This window comes from Scardinius erythrophthalmus (genome assembly GCF_964197995.2).
Source record: "Scardinius erythrophthalmus genome assembly, chromosome: 18".
Classification (NCBI taxonomy): Eukaryota; Metazoa; Chordata; class Actinopteri; order Cypriniformes; family Leuciscidae; genus Scardinius; species Scardinius erythrophthalmus.
In genome coordinates, this window is record NC_138238.1 from 16,029,844 (window position 1) to 16,053,552 (window position 23,709).

General features: G+C 37.0%; 2 protein-coding genes across 3 annotated transcripts in view; one reads left to right on the top strand and one right to left on the bottom strand.

Moving 5' to 3' along the window:
- Window positions 1-3,143, top strand: part of neurl4 (neuralized E3 ubiquitin protein ligase 4) — a 31,667-nt gene extending 28,524 nt beyond the window's left edge. For both annotated transcript variants that reach the window (XM_081393594.1, XM_081393595.1), the window contains 5 exons: window positions 5-112; window positions 231-375; window positions 475-587; window positions 702-861; window positions 1,131-3,143. In XM_081393594.1, the coding sequence (XP_081249720.1) occupies window positions 5-112; window positions 231-375; window positions 475-587; window positions 702-861; window positions 1,131-1,335 (731 nt within the window). In that variant the 3' untranslated portion in view covers window positions 1,336-3,143. The remainder of the gene's footprint in view (window positions 1-4; window positions 113-230; window positions 376-474; window positions 588-701; window positions 862-1,130) is intronic.
- A 1,232-nt stretch (window positions 3,144-4,375) lies between these two features.
- Window positions 4,376-23,054, bottom strand: hdlbpb (high density lipoprotein binding protein b). Its single transcript, XM_081393042.1, has 28 exons — window positions 22,982-23,054; window positions 21,938-22,017; window positions 20,727-20,825; window positions 19,723-19,871; window positions 19,392-19,607; window positions 17,168-17,374; window positions 16,874-17,089; window positions 16,179-16,385; window positions 15,961-16,068; window positions 15,065-15,169; window positions 14,760-14,838; window positions 13,812-13,951; window positions 13,603-13,707; window positions 13,392-13,505; window positions 13,048-13,134; window positions 12,086-12,217; window positions 11,776-11,994; window positions 11,439-11,660; window positions 11,142-11,360; window positions 10,643-10,781; window positions 10,432-10,547; window positions 10,225-10,329; window positions 8,152-8,286; window positions 7,901-8,044; window positions 7,513-7,692; window positions 6,329-6,445; window positions 6,091-6,240; window positions 4,376-6,001 (listed from the first exon to the last, which is right to left on the bottom strand). Exons 3-28 carry the CDS (start codon window positions 20,800-20,802, stop codon window positions 5,912-5,914), a joined length of 3,777 nt encoding a protein of 1,258 aa, XP_081249168.1. The 5' UTR covers window positions 20,803-20,825; window positions 21,938-22,017; window positions 22,982-23,054; the 3' UTR covers window positions 4,376-5,911.
- Between the last annotated feature and the right edge of the window lie 655 nt (window positions 23,055-23,709).

The window sequence follows — 23,709 nt, forward strand, 5'->3', positions numbered from 1 at the left end:
GCAGGTATAAAGGAGAGTGTCTGTTGGACGCCTCCTCCTGAGGTCAACCCCAACAAGACGTGCGAGTATCAGGCGCTATGCTCTAGATTCAAAGACCTGCTCACGCTGCCCGGTACGACTGCATTATGGGCGCAGAATTAATGTGGACCTGCTTATTTTCTGATTGTTTCCGACGGTATATTAACTAAAAGTCTTACTGTCTCCATATCCCACCTCATCCTCTTTTTCAGATGGTTACTTTAATGAGGATGCTAAGTACAACTTGTGCTACTGTGAGTCCTGTCACAAATTAAGGGGCGATGAGGCCTATTACAAGCGAGGGGAGCCTCCCAGAGACTACGCTCTACCATTCGGCTGGTGCCGCTTTGCACTCCAGTCAGTTATTTTTAATTGAATTCAGGAATAAAGCTCTGATAATGTGCAAATTATTTAGTGTCAATTGCTTACGTAATAGCTCTCGTCTGTATTTAACAGGATCAAGACCCACTGTGAAGTCTCCAATGCCTTCAAGAAGTGGCATATTGCGTACCACGGCACTAGTGTCGGCTCCCTTAGACGCATCCTGGACCACAACCAACTCTTGTCAGGTTAGTAACCGCCAAGTTTTTTGTTGATCTGATAATGAAATGCATGAAAGTGTGAATTAGAAGGAGATCAGAATATTTTTGCACAGCTGAGCTTCTCTGTTTTCCCTTGAGCAGAATCGTCCTCCATTTTCTCTTCCTCCCCGGTGAAGACAGAGGGTCACGGCAGCTACGGGGAGCCCGAAGAGAACAGCGCGCCAGAGCGAGAGATTCCCCGTGTGCAGCTTTCTCCAACAATACGCTACTCTGGCCTGGAGGCCTTTGCCCCAAAAGTGCAGTAAGTCAACAGCAGTCCTTCTAAAGAAAAAGACTAGAGAGAACAAAAATTGATTGTCAAGAAATTTAATTTTAAAGTGCGCATGTTATGCATTTGCGTATGATAAATGGAAGAAAGAACCGATTCTGAACTGCCTGAAACGGGTCATGGTATTGCATGCATGTTAACCTATTGTAGGAGACCTTCAAAATTCAATTAGGAACCTTTAAAATAGCATAATAGTGGAACTTTAATACATAAAATGATGACGGTTACACTTTTCTGTGCAGATTCCGAGACCCACGTTCCCTCCGCTGTCACCAGGCCCAGGTTGGCTTCCAGGTGTGTGTGCGGCCAGGCTCGTACAAAGTGGGGCCGACATCGCTGGGGATCAGCGAGCCCCTTGACCCTCGATTCAGCAACGCAGAAATCGAGTGGATCACCAAGGAGAAAGGGGGCACGCTCCTGTACGGCCTGCTCATACGGGTGGAGTAAAAAGAGACTCGCGCGAGGATATCAGCATCATCTTCCTCACTATCAACCAAATTTCAGTGCTGAGGCGTTGAGGATTTTTAGCATTGTTTTGCTGCACCGGCTCATTGATCTCTGCATGTTTCAGACATACTTTTGTGTTCGTTGCATTTAGAAGGATGGTGATGATAATCCCCAGAGACAGAGACACTGCCTGCACTTTATGTTTCGGACACTGGTGGGCGATTTTTAGTCTTTCTCATTAAATTCCCTCGCTCGGCAGGCTCTCCATTATTTTTCTGTCTCTTCACACATCTAAATCTATGTATCACCCCCTGGTTTTTTTTTTTTTGCTTTGGGAGCCTGTTTTTCTCTCAGAAATAAAACTGGACTGAAGCAACACAAAACCACCTATTCATAGCACAGCCCTTGATTTATACTAGTGTTTTTCTTAAGACTTGCAACGGACAAATCAACCTGGAAATAACCAAGACCTGTTTCACTGACAACGTCAAGAAATGTCAGCAAAATCTCCTGATCAGGAAGAGACTCAGTGTTACTGTTGTTTATTTCATCGCTTTGTTTACTCGCTTTACAAACTCTGCTCTAAAAATTTGGTTTTATAGCTGTGTATTTATTCACAAATGACAGTAGATTCAGTGTTTAGTGTATTAAAATGTCTACATAAAGACAAGAAGCTAAGAAATGTCTCGGATGGCTAGAAAATTTATTTTTCTTTTCAACACACAGATATAACTGTAACCATCGATGGAGTGAGACTCTCTATCTGACCCTTCATACCCCTAATATAAATTTTTGTTTTAAATTGTGGCAAAAGTACATCATTTAACTGAATGGATGCATATAAACAAACCCCCAAAGCACTCGAAAAAGAGCTGGAGAAGAGATTTATCAAGCTATATCTGTATATTAGTGTGTCTGTTCTGGCAAAATGCGTGTGCCAGTTGTCTTTGCATCATTCGCTGCCCATTATTTAAGGTCAATCACCTGTGGGAGTTCTCGTCTTATGTTTAACATGCTTCACTGCTTTAGACGTTGTTTACACGTGTTGTGTTCAGATTTGTCTTCTGTTCTGAAGTCACGTGTGCTGAAAAGCCCATTCGTTTACTCACAAACTTCATTGTAAGATGGTGGTTAATGGTTGCAGGTACAAGAAAATGGAAAGGACTGTTTATGTTTTACATTCAACATCCTGTTCAACAGCAAGGACTGTTTATATCAGGTCGATGTGCCTGAACTCATGAGGAATCGTGAGTATTGAAGCCGTCTAACTCGAATACCTGATCCCAGGATTGGTGTTTACACTGGGAATGTGATTTGTTTTTAATAGATTGTTTACTCCATGCTATGCCATTTTTTTTTTTGTATTCTCTTATGACTAAGATTGCACATTTGTAAGCCCTTGCTGGAAAAAATGACAACAACTAAAAATCAACTCTCTTCTGATTGTATCTAGACTTACAGGACCCTCTGTGAAGGCATATCTATCCATTTGTTTGAGTTGTTTTTAATTTTTATTTTGTTGCCAATATGACATACTTGAGTGTACATTTCGCATTAGTTATCCCGCTTTATTGCCAATGGCGATGTCTGAATGAATGCTTGCTATGTAAATTGGAAAATGTGAAAACACGGGGTTCATGTCGGCCCATTGCTGCTTTTTCAGTTGTTTGTATTATTTGTTCATGTTTGTATTATTTTTTTATGTCTTTTCGTTGTGTTGTACAGCCTGTTACATAACACTAACATTACCTTCCTGGTTTGTAAGAAAATAAAAATCCAAAAAAGAGACAGTTATGCACAACATAAGAAAAATGTGTCTGTGTGTTCAATTAGTTCTGGGTGACTCATGAAATTTCATATTTAAAAATAATCGCTCCGAAGTTGTCATTACTGTAAGGCAAAAATAACGATGACATATACAGTGTGTATATATATATATATATATATAATATATATATATATAAAAAGTTCAGATGCAAAAGCCTCTAAGTGACATCTGAAATTTTCTTCTAGAATGATAATTTTTATCAAGCTCGTATATTTAAGTTCAGTAATTTCACTTAAATGGCAATGAAAATTGCCTATTAGCTGTCATTTAAGTGAAATTACTGAACTTAAATATACGAGCTTGATAAAAATGTTCATTCTAGAAGAAAATTTCAGATGGCACTTAGAGGCTTTTGCATCTGAACTCTTTATATATATATATATATATATATATATATATATATACATATACATATATATATATATACATATATATATATATACATATATATATATATATATATATACATATATATATATATATATATATATATATATATATATATATATATATATATATACATATATATATATATATATACATATATACATATATATATATATATATATATATACACTCTAAATATTGAGAAAACTCTCAGTAATCAATGTGTTGGGACATCACAGCCCAACCTAATTCATATTTTACAATTAAAGGGGGTATTATACCCACTGCTATTTGAAAGTTTGTGGTAGATAAGATTTTTAAAAAAAATTTAAAAATAAGTCGCTTATACTCATTGCTTATGCTCACATTAATTTGATCAAAAATTCTGAAAAAACTTAATCATGTGAAGTAATAGCCTACCCGTATTACAACTTTTCTATTTTATTACATTACATTAAGTATAATTTATTCCTGTGATGGCAAAGCTAAATTTTCAGCATCATTACACCAGTCTTCAGTCACTTGATCCTTCAGATCCTTCAGTCACTTGTCCTTGCTGAATTATATATATCATTTATTTAATTCTGTTTTATTTTTAGGGTAAAATGTGACGTAAGGTATTGTGAGATTTAATTATCTGGAAGAATTACTGAGATTTTAATGTTTGAACTGATATATCTATACTGTGTTTTTCTTTAGTCAAAAACAAATTATGTCATATTCTCGCTCTCAGACCGATATCTTAAGACTTTGGTGAAATTTTGAGGTTTTGAAATATAAAGAACAGCAAAAATGCAATTCCACTTAATTTTTTTATTTTTATTTGGAGAAGGAAAGTTCTGTCACCAACATGTTATTGCAGTGTTGCATATCAATGTATTCAAATCTAGGTAAAAATATCCTATGGCAATAACTTCTTAAGGCCGATAGTGTTTCTATCTTCGGCTGGTTGTAGATGGTTCTTCACGCAACCCTATACATTCACACCACAAACAAAGACTCACAAGACTCAACGAGCAAACAGGGAATGACCCTCATTAAAGTCAATCATCAAAAGACATACATTTTTGTATGTGAATTGTCTGCGCCACCAAATGGAATCGCAAAAAAAAAAAAAAAAAAAAGGATCACAAATAGATTTCATGAACTACTTCCCCCTCTGTCACCCAAACAAAAAGTCCCGCCCCCAAACTCACGCCATTGGTTGAGCCAGCTTTGCTGTCTCATGCTGGATGTGATGCTCAAACAAACAGAGCAATGTTTTGAAATGATTTGATAGCGCCACAGAGTCATGAATGGTGAGGCGAAATTATTTTAACATTAAAAAAATTACACATATCACATTTCAGTAAATATATGAAAAACGGAGAACCAGCAAACTAAAAGAGTGTTGTTGTCAAATTTTTGTTAATAGTTTTTTTACTTTTTCATACTCTGTCAATCAACAGGGGATTTAAAAAAATGAAATCACACACATCTTTTCATTTCCTACACTTCTGAGGAGTTAAAAGCAAAAGTGAAATGAAAAATACTTATATATATACACAGCAAATTGAATGACAAAATTTGAAGAATTCAAAGGAAATCACACACACACACACACACACACAAATCTTGTGAAAATAAGCTATGACTAGTACGCACGCACACACAAATAATTTCCTGAAGCTAAACCAAAGCATAGTGCAAAATAATTCCTAGAACTTTTTTATGCTTCAAAACCGTCCACACCCATCAGTTTGAATATTCAGCCACTGAACGAATTGATAAATAACAAACATATAAATACACTAATAAATACAGAAAAAATATAAAAAAGAGCCTTCATCTCTCTTATATTATAGAGTGAAAACTCAGCAGAACAAGTGCATTCAGATGCATTCTCTCTCTCTCTCTTTCTCTCTCTCTCTCTCTCTCTCTCACACACACACACACACACACACACAGATAAAAACCAGTAAAAACCATCAAGGACTTTAAAAAGGAACTCATACACAGTGAACTAGGGGTTCTCTTGGAATAAAGTCAAAGATATATAAAAAAAAAAAAAAAAAATAACATCTGCCTCGTTCTCCAATGCCTAGCCATTTGTTGTCAGACTCTAAACAATAGGTGGATAATGACGCTAACTGCTACTTTAGGTTCCGTTTCAGACGTGTGACCCCCTGTGGGCAGTTGAAGAGTGTTGAAGATCTATCCACCAATGCTAAAGGAACTATTCAGGCAAAGAAGGAAGAGGACAGAAGTAAGTCCAGTAAAGTCACTAAACGCACCAGGAGAAAGACAAGAGTAATATGGAATGTTCTTGTTCTTAAGTGTCAGAGATGTGAGATCTGGAGTCACAAAAAATCCATTTGTTTATCATTTTTTGGGTCCCCATGCAGATGCCTGTTTCGGTGCTATTCCAGATCCAAATGTAGGGAACTCTTCAGCACTGCTCATGTCTGGTGCCTGGATGTCGCATGGAAGAAAAGGGAATGATTATGAGGGCAATTAAGCTTTGTAATACACAGTGGTGAAGTTATTCTTTTAGAAATGACCTTGTTCCCTTGTGCATTCCAGGGGGCATCCCGCACAACGAAGCCTTTAGCCAGGGCTTTGTTATCCTCGTCATTTCCTCCTGTCCCCATTGTCTTTGAAGGAGGCTTCATATAAGCTGCCATAGTCTCTGTCTCTGTGACACTCAACATCTAGGAGGAAAGATGAGTGAGTGTGAATGTAAAGGGAAGGGAAGACAAAAGGGATGGAATAAGCATTTGCAGTGGATTGCCAACTCACATATTCTTCTTCCAGGTTAAGCAGATGGTCAATGGCATTATCAACATTCTCTGGCAGTCCTGTGACAGTAACCTTGTTCGGGTCCTCAGAACCTGGCTGAGGAAACCGAATATCAACCTGGAATAAAGAAGCATATATATAAATTATTTGGCTGAATTATTCATTTTCAATATTTGGTTACACTTTATTTTAAGGTGTCGTTGTTACAGTGTAATTAGACATTTAAGTACTGAGTAATATTAAGTAACTACATGCACTTACTATAGGATTAGGATTAGGGATTGGTTCAGGGTGAGTTGCACGTAATTATGCATAATTTAATTTATAGTTATTATAGTAACTACATGTAACATATGTAACAATGACACTGTAAAATAAAGTGTTACCCAATATTAATTAATTTATTATTAGATATTTATACATTTTAATACAATTATTTTATTTTTCTATAATTATATTATTCTTATTAAGGTTTTATTTAATTATTTATTTATTAATTATTAAATAATAGTTAACAAGAATACTACTAATAATAACAACAATCATAATAACAATTATTATTTTGCTAAATATTATTACTATTGTTGTTATTATTATTATTATAATAAATATTATTATTATTATTATTATTATTATGCTAAATATTATGACCAAAGTTTAGGTGTTATAGTTCAGTCACTGGTAAATAAACAGTTATTAAATAAACAAATGTTTTAACTACATAATAATAATAATAATAATAATAATTACTATTATTATTGTGATGGTTATTGTTTTTAATAATAACATCAATAGTATTAGCAGCAGTAGTAGTAGTAGCAGTAGTAATACTAATTATATTATAGATATTATATCTAATAAATACTATTTCTTTTTTAGAATTATGTATTATTATACATTATAATTATTATTAATAATATTCAAATAATAATATTATTATCATTGATATGTTTAAATAATAATAATATTATGATGTTTTATTGGTGATGGTATTATTAGTTTACTAATCACAATAATAGTTAATAATAATTATTATTATTGAGGATTATAATATTTTTAATAGCATTGATCATTTTTGTATTATTATTATTACTATTATTATTATTATTGTTATACTTTTTAATATTATGACTACCTACTCCAGTTTAGTTGTTTCTATTGGCGAATACACAAACTGTTCTTACTTTGAACTCCTCCATGAGTTTCCGAATGGCCTTGCCCCGGGCTCCGATGATGCGTGCGTGGACCCGCCGGTCCAGCCGGGTGTCCTCACTCACCATGTCCTGCAGCGCTGTCACCAGCTGCTCTATAGCTGCCCTGGCCTCATTAGCATTCCTCTCATAACCCGAGATCACAATTACATCCTAGAAGAGAGACAAAGACACGTGAAGAAAGACTGACAGGAAGAGAGACAGAAATAGGATGACAGGTATGAAAGGTATGAGTTACTAGAAAAAGCTGAGGAATTCTAAAACAACAAGGGAAGAACCAGTCTGGGTTAAAGAATGAGGAAATGCCCTCTCGAAAATCTGCATTTTGAGCATTTGAGACGCATTCTTGGCTCACACATACCTGTTGCTCATCACTTTTATCAGGGAACTGCACATTGACATCATAGTCTTTGCGTATTTGAGAGATGACGGCTCCTTTGCGGCCAATAATTTTGGGGTGAAATTTGGGCTCTACAGAGAGCGTCACCTTGTAGCTCCGTAAGGCCTACAAACAGATTTATTAAACAATAAATTCATATATACTCTATTTCATGAAGTAAGTCTCACGTTGTATATGGAAACTAAGTTTTCATCATATGTCAGATGTTGTACCCGATCTTCCTGCTCCACCTTCAGCTCCTGGACTCTCTCCAGCAGCCCCTGTTTGGCCCGCTCCACACTGTCCACCTGTCCTGTGATCTTTATGACATCTGACTGTTGCTCAGGCTGAGGAACCCAAATGTTCACCTATACAGCACAATAAAAGTTTCTTCGTTAAAAAAATTAAATAAAAGATAGCCTGTTTGATAGCCTGCGGTTAACTGTGTCTGTATGGAAAAGTGCAGCTCGGACATTATTCTAAACATCTCCGTTTGAGCTCCACAGAAGAAAATAAAGTCATACATGTCTGGAATGAAATGAGGGTGTTGTAACTGATGACAGGACTTTAATTTTAGGCTGAACAATCCCCTTTTACATTTTGTTCAGTGCATTCTGTTATGGTTGGTTGGTTTATACTGTGTTAACGTCCTGTTTATAGACTTTTTTATATTTCCACATTTTAGGAAATGATTGCAATGCAGTTTGTGAGCAAGTAAATAGAGGTAGGCATATAAATTGAAGGTATATACACTCACCTAAAGGATTATTAGGAACACCTGTTCAATTTCTCATTAATGCAATTATCTAATCAACCAATCACATGGCAGTTGCTTCAATGCATTTAGGGGTGTGGTCCTGGTCAAGACAATCTCCTGAACTCCAAACTGAATGTCAGAATGGGAAAGAAAGGTGATTTAAGCAATTTTGACCGTGGCATGGTTGTTGGTGCCAGACGGGCCGGTCTGAGTATTTCACAATCTGCTCAGTTACTGGGATTTTCACGCACAACCATTTCTAGGGTTTACAAAGAATGGTGTGAAAAGGGAAAAACATCCAGTATGCGGCAGTCCTGTGGGCGAAAATGCCTTGTTGATGCTAGAGGTCAGAGGAGAATGGGCCGACTGATTCAAGCTGATAGAAGAGCAACTTTGACTGAAATAACCACTCGTTACAACCGAAGTAGGCAGCAAAGCATTTGTGAAGCCACAACACGCACAACCTTGAGGCGGATGGGCTACAACAGCAGAAGACCCCACCGGGTACCACTCATCTCCACTACAAATAGGAAAAAGAGGCTACAATTTGCACGAGCTCACCAAAATTGGACAGTTGAAGACTGGAAAAATGTTGCCTGGTCTGATGAGTCTCGATTTCTGTTGAGACATTCAGATGGTAGAGTCAGAATTTGGCGTAAACAGAATGAGAACATGGATCCATCATGCCTTGTTACCATGATGGTGGTGTAATGGTGTGGGGGATGTTTTCTTGGCACACTTTAGGCCCCTTAGTGCCAATTGGGCATCGTTTAAATGCCACGGCCTACCTGAGCATTGTTTCTGACCATGTCCATCCCTTTATGACCACCATGTACCCATCCTCTGATGGCTACTTCCAGCAGGATAATGCACCATGTCACAAAGCTCGAATCATTTCAAATTGGTTTCTTGAACGTGACAATGAGTTCACTGTACTAAAATGGCCCCCACCGACACCAGATCTCAACCCAATAGAGCATCTTTGGGATGTGGTGGAACGGGAGCTTCGTGCCCTGGATGTGCATTCCACAAATCTCCATCAACTGCAAGATGCTATCCTATCAATATGGGCCAACATTTCTAAAGAATGCTTTCAGCACCTTGTTGAATCAATGCCACGTAGAATTAAGGCAGTTCTGAAGGCGAAAGGGGGTCAAACACAGTATTAGTATGGTGTTCCTAATAATCCTTTAGGTGAGTGTAGATCAAATAGAGATTGGCCAAAATAAAACAAATAAAATATGATTTTAGAGATGCACCGGCTCCGATTTATGGCTGGTCGACCGGTGCATCTCTAAAATCATCATATTAAAATGATTTCTGAAGGATCATGTGACACTGAAGACTGGAGTAATGACTACTGAAAATGACAGGAATAAATTACATTTTTAAACTGTATTAAGAATAAGTTATTATATTATAAGTATATATAAAGTTATATATATATATGAAATTAATGCAGGCTTGGCAAGCATAAAAGACTTCTTTCAAAAGTCTCAAACCTCCTTTTGAACAGTAGTGTACAAAGTACCATTCAATATGTCTCTACCTCATACTCCTCCATCATTTTCCTTATTCCAATTCCTTTCTGTCCTATGATATATCGATGAAGGTCATAGGAAACTTCAACATCAATCGTCACAGGAACTAAAGCCTTGAGTGTAAAAAGGAGAGGAAGGAAAAGGCAGGATAAAGAGGATCAAAACCAAATCCACAAAAGGACAAAAGGGAGAGCTGAAATTCCAGAATTCCTTACCAGTAAAGCGGCACGCGCCAACTCGCACTTTTCGGCCCGACCCGTCACAGCGATGATATCGCATTTCCGAGGGATGAGGTCCGTATCTCCATTCTCCTGAGGTGCAGGTTCCTGAGCTGCAAGCCAGAAATAAAACAAAAAACGACAGCTCGTAAACACTGTCGTCATCAATAAATAGAATGACAAAGTATCTGAACTAATTTGAGAGTACCTGCAGACTCATCTCTGTCTGGAAATTTGATCTGGACTTCATGTTCCCGTGTAATTTGTTGTATTCGGCAGCCTTTGGGCCCCATGATGGCTCGGTGGTACCGCTGAGGAATCAACACCTCCACACTCACCTGTGACTCCTGACGACACACCAGCAGAAGATGACAGTCAATGAGTGAAATGTGTTAAGTGTTTCTTCCCTGAGATTTCCTTCAGAAGCAGGCTACATACAATACCACTCAAAAGTTTGTGGTCAGTAAGATTCTTTCTTTCTTTTTTAAAGAAGTCTCTTATGCTCACCAAGGCTGGAATATTGTGAGTGAACAAATCTTACTCACCTCAAACTTTTAAACAATAGTGTATAAACTGTTTTTGGCAGACAAGTCAATGACAATACATGCAGAAAACAATTCAAGTATTAATCACAATACGAATCCATTCACGCTTCAACAACAACGCAATCTAAATTTAAACAGTCCAAAATTGGATTAGAAACACACCAGATCTCGAACGATCTCCTGAATGCGTTTCTTAGCAGCATCCACACACTCTCTGGGTCCTTTGAGAGTGACGCTGTCACTGTGAGTGCCCGTGCGAGGGAAGCTGACGGCTACGCCTCCATACTCCTCCGCCAACTCTCTCAACACCTGCCCTCTTCGACAGACGAAGTGACGGTGATGCCGGGGCTCCACGACCATACTGTCCTCTATCACATCATCCTGAGAGAAAGCACAGATGAACTGAAAGAAGTGCATATAAAGACAATTTCAAATGAACATCTTTCTCTTCTGTCATACCAGATTTTTGATGAGGGTCTCCAGCTCTCTCTGGGCGAGCCACACAGCCTCTTCTTTACCCATGATGGTAATGTGCTCCTGTTCTTGCTCATCTGGTGATGGGAAGATGATCCGTGCTCCGGTTCGATCCCGTACGCGTCGGATATTAGCTCCTCCTCTGCCTATCAGGAACTTGTGGTATTCTGGCTTGGCTTGAAGCTCCACTGAGAAGTTGTTGACTTGCTGGTGGGACAAAAGACAAATGTCTCATGGATTGAATGACTGGAAATATAACGGTGTTTCCTGCAATGCTGTCTTTTTTTGCTTTACTGTTGTACATCTTCATCCCATTACTCACCCTCTCTTCCGCCAGTTGCAACAGTTGTCTCCTGGCTCTCTCCACCTCCTCTGCAGGACCTCGGATTGTGACCTTGTCCAACCCTGAGCCCTCCGCAGGGAAGTGGATATGAACACCCCCACACTCTTCCATTACGGAGCGCACCAGACTGCCCTTGGATCCAATCAGAGAGTTATGCAGCTTGGCTGGGATGGAAACTTCAGCCTCCTTCAGGTTGGCCTGGGACAATTGAAAGATTAAGCGAGATGAAAAACTAAGAGTACTGGGAATTACACCTCTAACACATTCTCTAGCTTCGCGTTTCTCTCACCAGCTCATTTTGAATGGCGAGGATCCGATCTCGTGCGGCTTCACAGCTGCTCTTCTTGCCCGTGATCACAATCACCTCAGAGTTGCTGTTTTCCGTTGGGAGATCAATCTTGGTGTTGGTCTCCTCACGTATCTATATAGATTTACACAGCAACATAATCTCACTCATTAAAAAACATTAGTACAATGTTTAAATATCAAGTTCACACAAGAAAAAACGAAAATTGTAATGGCTAATTCACACTCTGAATGTTGTATTTCTCAAAGAACTTTCACTGTGCTTTTTTATATTTTTCTTACTATGAATCAGTGTTGTTATTGGTAAGTAAAACTAAAACTATTAAAATAGTTTTCAAATAAAGATGGAAAAAATGTATCAATATTATATAGAGTATAGATTTTAGACTTAAAAAAAATATATATAGAACATTAGAAACTGAAATAAATAAGTTAGTAAACTTACATATAAGTAAGGAAAACAAGTAATACAATTAAAATTGAAAAATAAATTAAAGCTATAAAAGAAATATTATAAAATAATTAAAAAAATGACAAACACATCAAAATTAATTACTAAAATAAATTAAAATGTATTGATATAAATATCAATAAATATTATAACAAATATTACTAAAAATGTAATATATTATATATATATATATTATCATATAATATTATACTTAATACATATAAATCATCATAATAAATAATACTAAAATAACATTGCTGTGAACTGTCGTTGTATGTAAAGTCCTGAAAGATTCTTCATAATGTTCTACTAAAAATATTTTTCCCACAGAAGAAAGAAAATCAGACCGTTTTGGAACAACATGAGTATGATTAAATGACGGAATATTCAGTTTTGGGTGAACTATCCCTTTAAAGGATTATTAATTGAAAAATGATTAATTAATAAAACCTATAATATCTTTACAAATCTAAATAAAATGAATGTTTATTCACCTTTTTAATGTTGGCACCTCCTTTGCCAATGATGTTTTTGTGGAACTGCTTGTGGATGGGTACAGAAATTGAGAAGCTGCTCTCAACCTAATGACATGATAAACATGCATGAGAAAATTCAAAGACTTAAGTTCTCGACTGTAAACAACAGTCAATATACCTTCAAAACCGACTACAGTAGCATTGCAGAATGACAAACTAATTTGCCATCTGTAGGCAGATATAATAATAAATCCACAGCTGCCTGAGCACATAATAGCTGCTGTATTTCTGAACTTGTATTGGTCACTAAGCAAATGTTTTTTTAGAAGCAGGAAGGAAGCGAGAGGAAATAACACTTGTACCAGCTCAGCGATGAGTTTCTGCAGAAACTTTGCACATTTCTCCACCTCGTTTTTAGGCCCTCGGAGCTGCACAATGTCACTTTTTTGTTGCTGGTCTGGAAAGATGATAATAACCTGCAGAAATGAAACCAAAGGCATCTGTATGAAATCATCTATCAAACTTGTAGCAGAATATGGCTGTCTGTGTTTTACAAAAATAATCTGTGAGCACCTCAGGGAACTTGTCCCGCACTTCTCTGATCTTCTCTCCTTTCTGCCCAATGATGGTACGGTGAAACTTCTGCTCTATGATCAGGTCTTTTGTGCGTTCATTTTCCTACAGTGTCAAAAATGCGAGAAAATTACAAACCTTAAACCTTGCAGATGGGTTCATAATGTCATATATAGAATGGATTTGTTCTACCATATAGTACGTCTCACCATACGCTGGGCCATGTCCATCAGTTCCTTGCGAGCGAGTTGTACTCCCTGAGGATCGCCCTCAATACGAACCAACCCACAGCGCTCAGAGTCCTGAGGAATTCTCACCGATACCTTATACTGCTCCTTTATCCGATTTACTAGGGAAAAGCACAAAAAAAATCAATTATCTACTCATTCATCTTCTCTGTTGATTGATCAAAACTTTACTGTAACAAATGTGTTATGGATAGCTCAAAGGTAACAGGTCAGATCAAGTATGTAACACAGTCAATCATTTGTCCCAGGTTCTGTGGTCATGAAGACACTTGGAAATTTATATTTAAGTCATGGCAACTATGGGAAGAGTATTTGCATGTTAATGAATATGATAATGTTAATGTATTTGGTCTTGGTAGACTAGATCTGCTACACTGCTGCTGCTTATGATTTTTGCAGATACTGCTACAGCCAGTAGATACACAGACACACTGCTGTGAGCATGTAAGATATGGTGCTGTTGCATAAGTAGACATACATAAATCATGTAACAGACCTGGGAATGTGGAGGGTTTCAGAGTAAAACAGCGCACTGCAGGATTAGCCTACAACAAACACTGAACCAGACTATTTGAATGTTGAGCAAGCAATATCATTGGCTGCAGGATCAGGAGAGGAAATCAGCTAGCGCCTTGTGGTAATGAAATGAATGCTTGCAGATTGCATGTAAAGGACCAATCAGCCTGTGTCCTCTAGAGTTTCATGACTGAACTAGATATTTGTGTATTTGAGAAGTACATTTGCAACTGTTGAATTTTGACATTGTGCGCTGCTTGTAATCAAATAATGTGTAAAACCACAATTTGACTATTCAAATATAATTTTTTCTAGCTATGCCCTGAGCTTTATTTTCTTTTTAATATTAAACATGACAGCAGTTTCAGATTTTAAAAAAGGGTCTAAACTTACTGTTGGCTCCGTTTTTGCCAATGAGATGTCTATGGAAACGTTGGTCAATGTTAATCTCTGCATAGTCCATTCTCGCCATCTAAATGAAGGAAAATAAAATACTTAAGGACTTTACCTAAACAGTATGTTTATATTCCACAAATCCAGTCTAAAGCTGAAGAAAAAAACATAACAGAATATGTGAAATAATTTGGCAACCAAAATTCCCGTGACATTTTTTATATAGTTTTTAATCACATTTCTATCTGCATTTAAAAAAAAAAAAAAAAAAAAAAAAAAAAAAAGATATTCAAGTGTTCTCTGACCAGGTCGTTGATGATCTCCTGTATCTGAGCCTGGGCTTGTTCTACCTCCTCCGTCGGTCCCTCCAGACTGATACGTTCCTCTCCATCAGTAAACTCTATATGAACCTAGTGATGACAAACAGTCACAAAATCATAATGTAGGGCCTATTGTTTAGGATTATTCTTAATATTAATGCCTTTTATGTGATAGAATATTATTATTCATTATTCAAGGATTTAGACATACAGTGCTGTAGGAATGAGTCCTAAAACTTAGCATTTTTGCACTTCCGGCTCCATCGTCCCAAAATCTACATTGTTGTTGTTGTTTTTTTGCTTAATTGCCTGAAATAAGGTCTGTAGTTAACACAAGTTTAAGATATTTACATAGTTTATTCTATGTAATAATATACATCAGTAATACCCACTTTTATGTGTCTTGAAAAAGGCAGTTGCTAACATGTGGCTAAATAGGACTACAGAGGTTGTCGGTTACATTATATGTCATCACGCTGAACTAATCTAGTCACTTTTCCACTTTTGCAGTCTCTTTGTGTTTAAACTCATGGTCTTGCAAACTATTTATCAAATTTTGTGAGAAGCTATAATGTAGTGACTGTGGTGTAAGCTAACAGCTTTTTATTTCTGCTCATTGTATTTAGGCATCAATGTTGTTCTTTTTTGTGAATATGATCTTGATCAACAAAATGTGTATGAGTTAAAAACTTGTATTTTCTGCCTAAATCCAAAAGCTAATAAAAAAATCCTTTTGCCATTGGTTTGGGAACCAGTGTGATGCTAACTTTCGGGTTGGCCTACAAAAACGTCATCCCCGCAGCACTCTATTCTCAGTTCTCACTTGCCATATTCTATTCTAGTATCTTATAACACTGAGTTCTCATTTCGCTTTTTAATACCTTAGGCAGCTGCTGTGTAATGCGACCGATGTTCTGTCCTTTCTTGCCAATGATGAATCGATGGAGCCAGGCCGGAGCAATCACCTCCACCACTATCACACTTTTAGCCTGAAGAACAAACAAGTGCCATGTGAAAAGCTGCCTTTGCATTCTATTAAAAATATGGCCATATAATAATTGTGGATTTACACAAATCTACTATATTTAATACATCTGACCTTGGCGTACACCTGCGTAAGAGCCGGACCCAGCTTATCCGGCTCCCCTCTGAGGATGATGGTCTCCGATGCGGAGTCCAGAGGAGGCATCTCCACAGACACCCCCGTGTTCTCCAGGATCTCCTGCAGGGTGTTGCCTTTAGGGCCTACTATGTACTTATGTTGCGACTTCTTCACCTCCACTGAGATTGTGGTCGTTTTTCGTTTCTGCTTGTAAATATTAAGTAGGAGGTCAGGAAACGTCACCAGTAGCATATTTGCATGCGTGTACACTAATGTAATTAAAATGCAATACCATTTGGGGTTGGTAAGACTTTAAAATGTTTTTGAAATAAGCCTCTTGTGCTTAAAAATCTTTGTAAAAGCAGTACATTTTTTAAAAATATTATTACAATTTAAAATAACTCTTCTATTTGAATACATTTAAAGTGTATTTTATATTACTGTGATGGCAAAGCTGAATTATTCCAGTCTTCAGTGTCACATGATCCTTCAGAAATCATTCTAATATGCTGAAATGCTGCTCAAGAATCATTTCATATTAATATTAATGTTGAATATAGTTGTGCTGCTTAGTATTTTTATGGAAAGAGTGCTACATTTCTTTTTAAGGATTCTTTGATGAACAGAAAGGACAGCATTGGACAAGGACAGAGAAGACCCCAAACTTTTGAACGGTAGCGTAATTAAATCACCTTCTCTTCATAAGTGGCCCGGATGCGTGCAATCGCCATGGCGACTGCTTCCTTCTCGCCGGTAATTACAATCTCATCTTTGGGTACGCTGGGTGGTGGGATGCTAATACGAGCTCCAGTCTCTTGACTCAGCTCGTGAACAAGTCGATTATATGCACCGGCGATGAACGGATGAAAAGCTTTCTCAAAAGACAGACGTTCCACGGCACGCTTATCCTGAAGCAGACAGTGAGGACATGATAAAGCTGATGGAATAATATATAAAACCTCATCTGATCTACCTTTAATGGTTACCTGCTCTGCAGAGATGAGCTGGATTTCATGCCGAGCTTTCTCAATGCCCTCCTTGGTGCCGGTGATGCGGATATTGGCGTTGGGATCGTCAGAGCGAGGGATGGCGATCTTGGTGGCTGTTTTCAGCTCCAGCTCCTGCATCTTCTCCCCATTCTTCCCGATCACAAATCGATGATGTTCTTTCGGAATAAGCACAGTCGCTGAGGCCTGAGAAGTTTAGCGTTAAAGGGTTAGTTCACCCAAAAATGAAAACCAACCAGCAAAATAAATTGAATAGACCATATGTAGCCCCGCCCCCTTTCAGTGCTGCACTCGTTGTTGTGTCTTCCGCTTTGTATTTCCACAGCATGACGGTAAGATCTTACAGATTGATGAATGATTTCTAGGACCCTAGTTTTTTTTAAAAAAATGTTTGATTTGAAATGTTTTAGCTGTTTAATTGGATACATTTAAAGTACACAAGTAGTCAATAATTGTATCTCTTAAAACTCATCTTTGATCACCAAAACAACATATTTAAAAGTTTTTTGCCTGTGAAAAAAAAAACTTCATGCCTTAAAATAGCTTGAATGTAACTCTACACCCTTGGTTCATTTAGTATGCTGATTCACGAATATGCAAATTAGCCCCGCCTCAACTCACACCAGCTCACAGATTCACTCGGCCAACTTACTGAGGTAAACGCTGCACAATACTATAGTATCGCTCTTTACAACGTCGGACACATAACAATAATTTATATGATTAGCCTTTTGCTTGACTATGTTATCAAACAGCTAATAATGTGTTGCTAATGTTACAAAAACAATGTTCCAGTTCGTCATCTCAGAGTCAAACAGCTGCCTTCTAACATTCATCAGAAACGCTTTGAACAACTCAGAACATCAGTAGAGAAAGGTATATAGTTGATCATAATATTGTATACATCATACACCCGCTATATTGCTATCTACACGATTTTTAATAACAACAAAAAATATACCGGGATAACCTGGCATCTCTCGAGACTCCCCTGCTAGTTCGCTGTTAATGATATGCTAAAGCCTTAGTTTTTCACAAACTTTTTTCATAGCAGTTTTAAGGAGAAAATAAACAAAGCAACCAAACCCTAACCCAAAACATACCTGTTGGTAACCTTCCAATTTACTAGCTAATTACACTTTGACAGTATTCTGGAAATCCAGAGTTCTCGCAAGAGCACAATTTGAATTTGCTCTGGCATTGAGTAATGATGCTCATTAAATATGCCCTTGTATCCGAGCTGCACCAATCACATCGGTGTATCTGATATAGGCGGGCCAGAGGCGAGCTAAACAGATGACGACAGCGCTGCGACATCGAAGTCATTAGTAAACATTGCAAGATGGCTATGGATGAACACCAGTTGTTTGAAACGGCTTTGGCCGCTACAATGAACGAGTAAAGGCCCGTTCACACCAAGCACGATAACTATAAAGATAACGATAAAGATAACTATATATGCGTCCACACCAACGACCGATAACGGTCTTTTTATTCTAAGCACGCGCGCGCGCCCCATTTTAAATGCGCGAGACCTTTAAATTAGAATGGATTCTGATTGGCTGTCAGTGTTTTATCGTTCGACAGATGGAAAAAAAATCGTTCTGAAAGTGATCCCAACGATATCGTTCCTCATATCTTTATCGTTATAGTTGTGGTGTGAACTCTGTTATTCTTTAATATGGAGAACGATTTTTAGAATTATATCTTTATCGTTATCTTTATAGTTATCGTCCTTGGTGTGAACGGGCCTTTAGACTTGGCTTTTTATCTAAAAGAGGAACAGAAGACGGCGCTCGAATCGTTCATTTGGAAGAAGGACGTTTTTGCTGTTTTGCCGACCGGATACGGCAAGAGTATAATCTACCAGTTAGCTCCGCTGGTAGATAAGCGTATGTGGCTCTGGACACGTCACCCCGTGTATTGTTGTGATTGGTCGTAGTGTTATCCAATTGAGTGCTGTGAGATTTTCAAATTCATGCTTGGTGCCGCCCCTCGAGTTGGGTGATTTTCATTACTCAAAGCCAGACCCTTAATCTTTCGGATTTGGGTCTGGATTTCCAGGCTACTTTGACAGCGATGCCATAGAAATATTCAGAGCTACCGCAAAAACAGAAGTTCAAAGACAAAATTCTAAAGATGGCTGTGTGTTCTTTTCTCTGGCGCATAAGGTCTATAAGAAGAGCAAGAATCAAAAAAGCACCTGAGTCTGCAGTCGGGCCACAATCTCCTTCCTCGCTTTCATGACCGAGTCCAATTTTCCAGTGACCATGATGGAGAGGCCTTGGTCCTTGGCAAGCGAGAGTTCGATATGTGCCCCTGTCTTCTGCATGATATCCAGGCACACTTTCGCCTCCTCACCCTCACCAAACTGACTGTTGTCTTTATACCGCCTCTCCTCCAGAGGGACATGGAACACCTGAAAGTGCAAAGAGTGTGAAAGGGGAAAAAGACATGGTGACTTGACAAGAAGAACATTTTTTTCAGCTCTCTAGCAGCTTATTCACAAACATCTGTTGAGTAATAATAGTTACCTGAGTGATGACAGAGGCTTTGATGGGTCGGATTTTGCTCCAGGCACCTGCCGGTTCACCCGTCTTCTCACCTGGACTGCCCTTGTCTGGCAAAGGTGGAAAGGCCTCCAGATAGGTGGGTATATATGCTTCATCCTCTGGCACTCTACCTAATAACAGACAATAGGAAAAGAAGGCAACACTTTATTTTACAGCTTACTTGTTACGTTACATGTACTTACTGTAGTAATAACAGTAAATAATGCATAATTACATGTGACTAACCCTAGACCAAGCCTACTGTACCTGTAAAAAGTTTGAAAACATTACAATTTAAAGTCTCAGATACAAAAATACAGTAAAAACAGTAATACTGTGAAATATTATTACAATGTAAAATAATTGTTTTCTATTTTAATACATTTAAAAATGTATTAAATGTATTCCTGTGATGACAAGGATAAATGTTCAGCATCATTACTCCAGTCTTCAGTGTCACATGATCCTTCAGAAATCATTCTAATATGCTGATTTGCAACTCAAGAAACATTTATCATTATTATTATTATCAATTTTGACATTTGTCAAACATTTGTGGTAAGATTTAAAAAACAAAGAGAAAGTAATAATTTTATTCAACAAGGGTTCATTAAATTGATCAAAAGTGACTGTGAAGACATTAAAATGTTACAAATTACAAATTATTTTTATTTACTAAATGCTTTATCAAATGTAATAAATACATTTAATAAATGAAAATAAATTCTGTTCATTGAACTTTCTATTCATCAAAGAATCTTGAAAAAAGGTATCACCATTTCCAAACAAAAAATTAGCAGCACGACTGTTTTCAACATTAACATTAATGATAAGAATAATAAATTAATTTTTTCATCATTGATTATTAACAGTTTTATCGATTAGTCGTTGCAGCCCTCTTTAGATTTCCTGCCATTACACATGAGATTAATTGTGGTACAAAAAAAAAATTTGTTTCACCCCTAATTTTGCTACAGTCGTCATACCCGTGTTCTCAAAGTCCTTCAAGCCACTGCGGTGCTCCGCAAAACTCTCCTGAGTCAACACTGCCACAGAGCTCATGTTTCAAGACCTGATCCGCTATCCTGTAGAGACCAGGAGGAAGAGAAGGGACATGTAGAAAGAAAAACAGAAAAACAAAAATATAACAGCAGAGAATATCTAGTCCAAACACACAGCCTTAAACAAAACAAACTAAAAGAGCATAGCAGTAATGGACTACTGTTATTAGAGTGATAAAGTGCATGCAGACTCAGAGCTCAGTATTCTCTGTGGTTTCAGCAGCCCAGCAGGGCCTCGACACACACTGGTATCTCCCTGAGCCCAACAGCATCTCTCTCCACCTGAGCTCTCCAATTAAACACACTGCAGCTGTGAAATCTGACGAAAAGCCTTAGGGCTGTCAAATGTGTATATATTATTATATTTATGTATATGTGTGTGTGTGTGTGTGTGTGTACATATATACATATATATATATATATATATATATGTATGTATATGTATATATAAGTATGTATATGTATATACACACATACACATATATACATAAATATAATAATATATACACACACACACACATATATTATATAAATAATCTTTTGTCAGATGCGATTTATCGATATATTAAGAATATTTGTATTATTAATAATAATATTATTAATAATAATACAAATGTATATATATATATATATATGAAAAATATTTGGTTATTTACTAATTTATTTACTAATATAATCACATTTTTATTTAATTCAATTTATTTATGTTTAATTATTTTGATAAATGTTTTTATATTATTCAAATGTAATTATTTATTTTAATATTTTTATTATTATTATTTATTTATTTATGACATTTTTCTCTAAACCTTCCATGGACCCCCTAGAAATCCTTTGTGGCCCCCTGGGGGTCCACGGAGTCCAGTTTGAAAGGCCCTGATCTAAAACAAGCAGAATTGCTAAGGAGAAAGATACGACGATGAAAATAATATGATATTTTGCACTGAAAGTCACATTTTCAGTAAACGGTTGTCAGGAAATATCTAAACTGCACACATGCATTAAAAACAAGTTTGTGTTTTGTCTAAAGTTGTATTGAATTCTGTAAGTGTGTGCAACATTCTTGGCAGCTTCTTTTCGCTTTCAAATATTCCTTAATACAACAATAACACAAAAAACAGATAATTTCCACCCACCTGCAAAGGGTCGAAAACCAGAAAGTCCGTCCAGGTGGATGCTACGTAGAACTCTTCAGTGTCAGTGTGTTCGTTCAGCCCTGTGTGGGTGAGGTTAACAAAGAAAGATTGTAACACGCCTTGTGTTTACATACACAGCAATAAAAAAAACCAGCATCTTGTTGCAAGGCCCTCTGAGGCTGACCAGGGAGAGGGGCCACAGAGTCTCAGTGGTCTGTCCTGTGGGAGGCAATAGCTAGATGTGGTGGTGCTAAGGATAGTCACTTCACTCTCAGGTGACTAGGTGTCTAATTGGTGTGTGGGTGTTTGTGCTTACTGTAGTGACGGCAAAAATACAGACACATACATTATGGGATTGACACATTTTATACATACCCATTTAACACTCAGTGAGAGGTAAATCACCCATGTAGTAGAATAATACAAATCATATAATAGAGATTTGGGTAATTAGGCTGACATTTGACATTCGTTTGTCTAATATTGTGAAGATCTATTTGCAGAGTGGGTAGAGGGGAAAATACATTTAGACCTATGCAAGCCACTTACAAATGTTTTTACATAACCTGCATAATTAAAATCACAACATGCAATTTTAATGCTCTTTTGTCCATTAACATACGATCTAAAATGCTTATAGCAGGCTCATTGCATTATCCATATTATCATCTGCAAGCTCGGTGCAGAGCAGCAGATCTGTGTTAACAAACACTACAGGAGCAGGCTAACAACACAACCTGACATGTAGCAGCGCAATGCCAGTAAAACCAGCTGTTAGAACCTCGAATATCAAAGTGTGGTAAATATACATTCTGTATCGTGTTGGTAGTCAGTTGTAAATATTCTAGCCTGCAGAATATATATTCTGAATATCTGAGTTTAGCTGGTCAGCTGATCTGCTACAACAGCTCGTTAGCTACAGAGATACTGTCTATTTCTCTTTTAAATACGATCATCTGATTGCAGAAAACCTGGATATGTTCGTTCCGTCAACAAAACGGTGCGATAAGTAGCACGTCTACGGAAACAAAAACAAGTGATCACCTTATCAGACGGAAAAGCCAAGCCGCCGATCTGCTCACAGTAAACACTGCTGCTGAGAGTCGACTCTTTAACTGAATCGAATCCTTGATTCATGAATTAAAAATGTGTATGATTGTTTTATATTTATTTGTTTGTTATTTTTTTATATGTGGTGATAAATGTTAAATCATGGAAGCAGATAATTATTCTATAAAAAAAATTAAATGTAAAATATTGGTGTACAATTATTTATTTATTTTTTTCTTCAAAATTTTATTTGCTTTCACGAACCTTGATTTCAGGTTTATCACTGTAGAATTAATAAAATAGTCCTTTCTGTGGTGTATATTTTGACAAAAAGTATATATATATGTCCTTATTTTTTAGATATTTGACTTAAAGTATATCCTTGCCATAATATAAATTTCATTTTTTTAAATTCCCCTCATTCCTCTAGTTCAGAAGAACACATCAGTCAAATCTGTGATTAGACTGGAACAAAACAATTATACATTTTGGCATACATTATTTTGTATTTGCAGGGTTAAAAACAAAACATTCAGGATTTGCATACGCACCCACCTGTTTTTCAAAATAAAAGACTGTCAGAGAATGTCCGTGTTAAACAAATTTTAAAGCCTTTAAAATTTTAAAAAAGTCACTAAATAGTATCTTTATGAGCAATTTTATAGCAATTATATTCTCACAGCTAGTATACACTAATACAGCTATGTATACCCTGTTTATTA

Excerpts from the sequence above, each read along its gene's own strand:
- hdlbpb (XM_081393042.1), bottom strand. The coding sequence starts at position 20,802 with ATGAGCTCTGTGGCAGTGTTGACTCAGGAGAGTTTTGCGGAGCACCGC. Across the intron at positions 13,135-13,391 it reads AGAAACTCATCGCTGAGCTG|GTTGAGAGCAGCTTCTCAAT; the intron begins GTACAAGTGTTA and ends TCATGTCATTAG. Across the intron at positions 6,002-6,090 it reads GGAATGCACAAGGGAACAAG|GCACCAGACATGAGCAGTGC; the intron begins GTCATTTCTAAA and ends TGCGACATCCAG.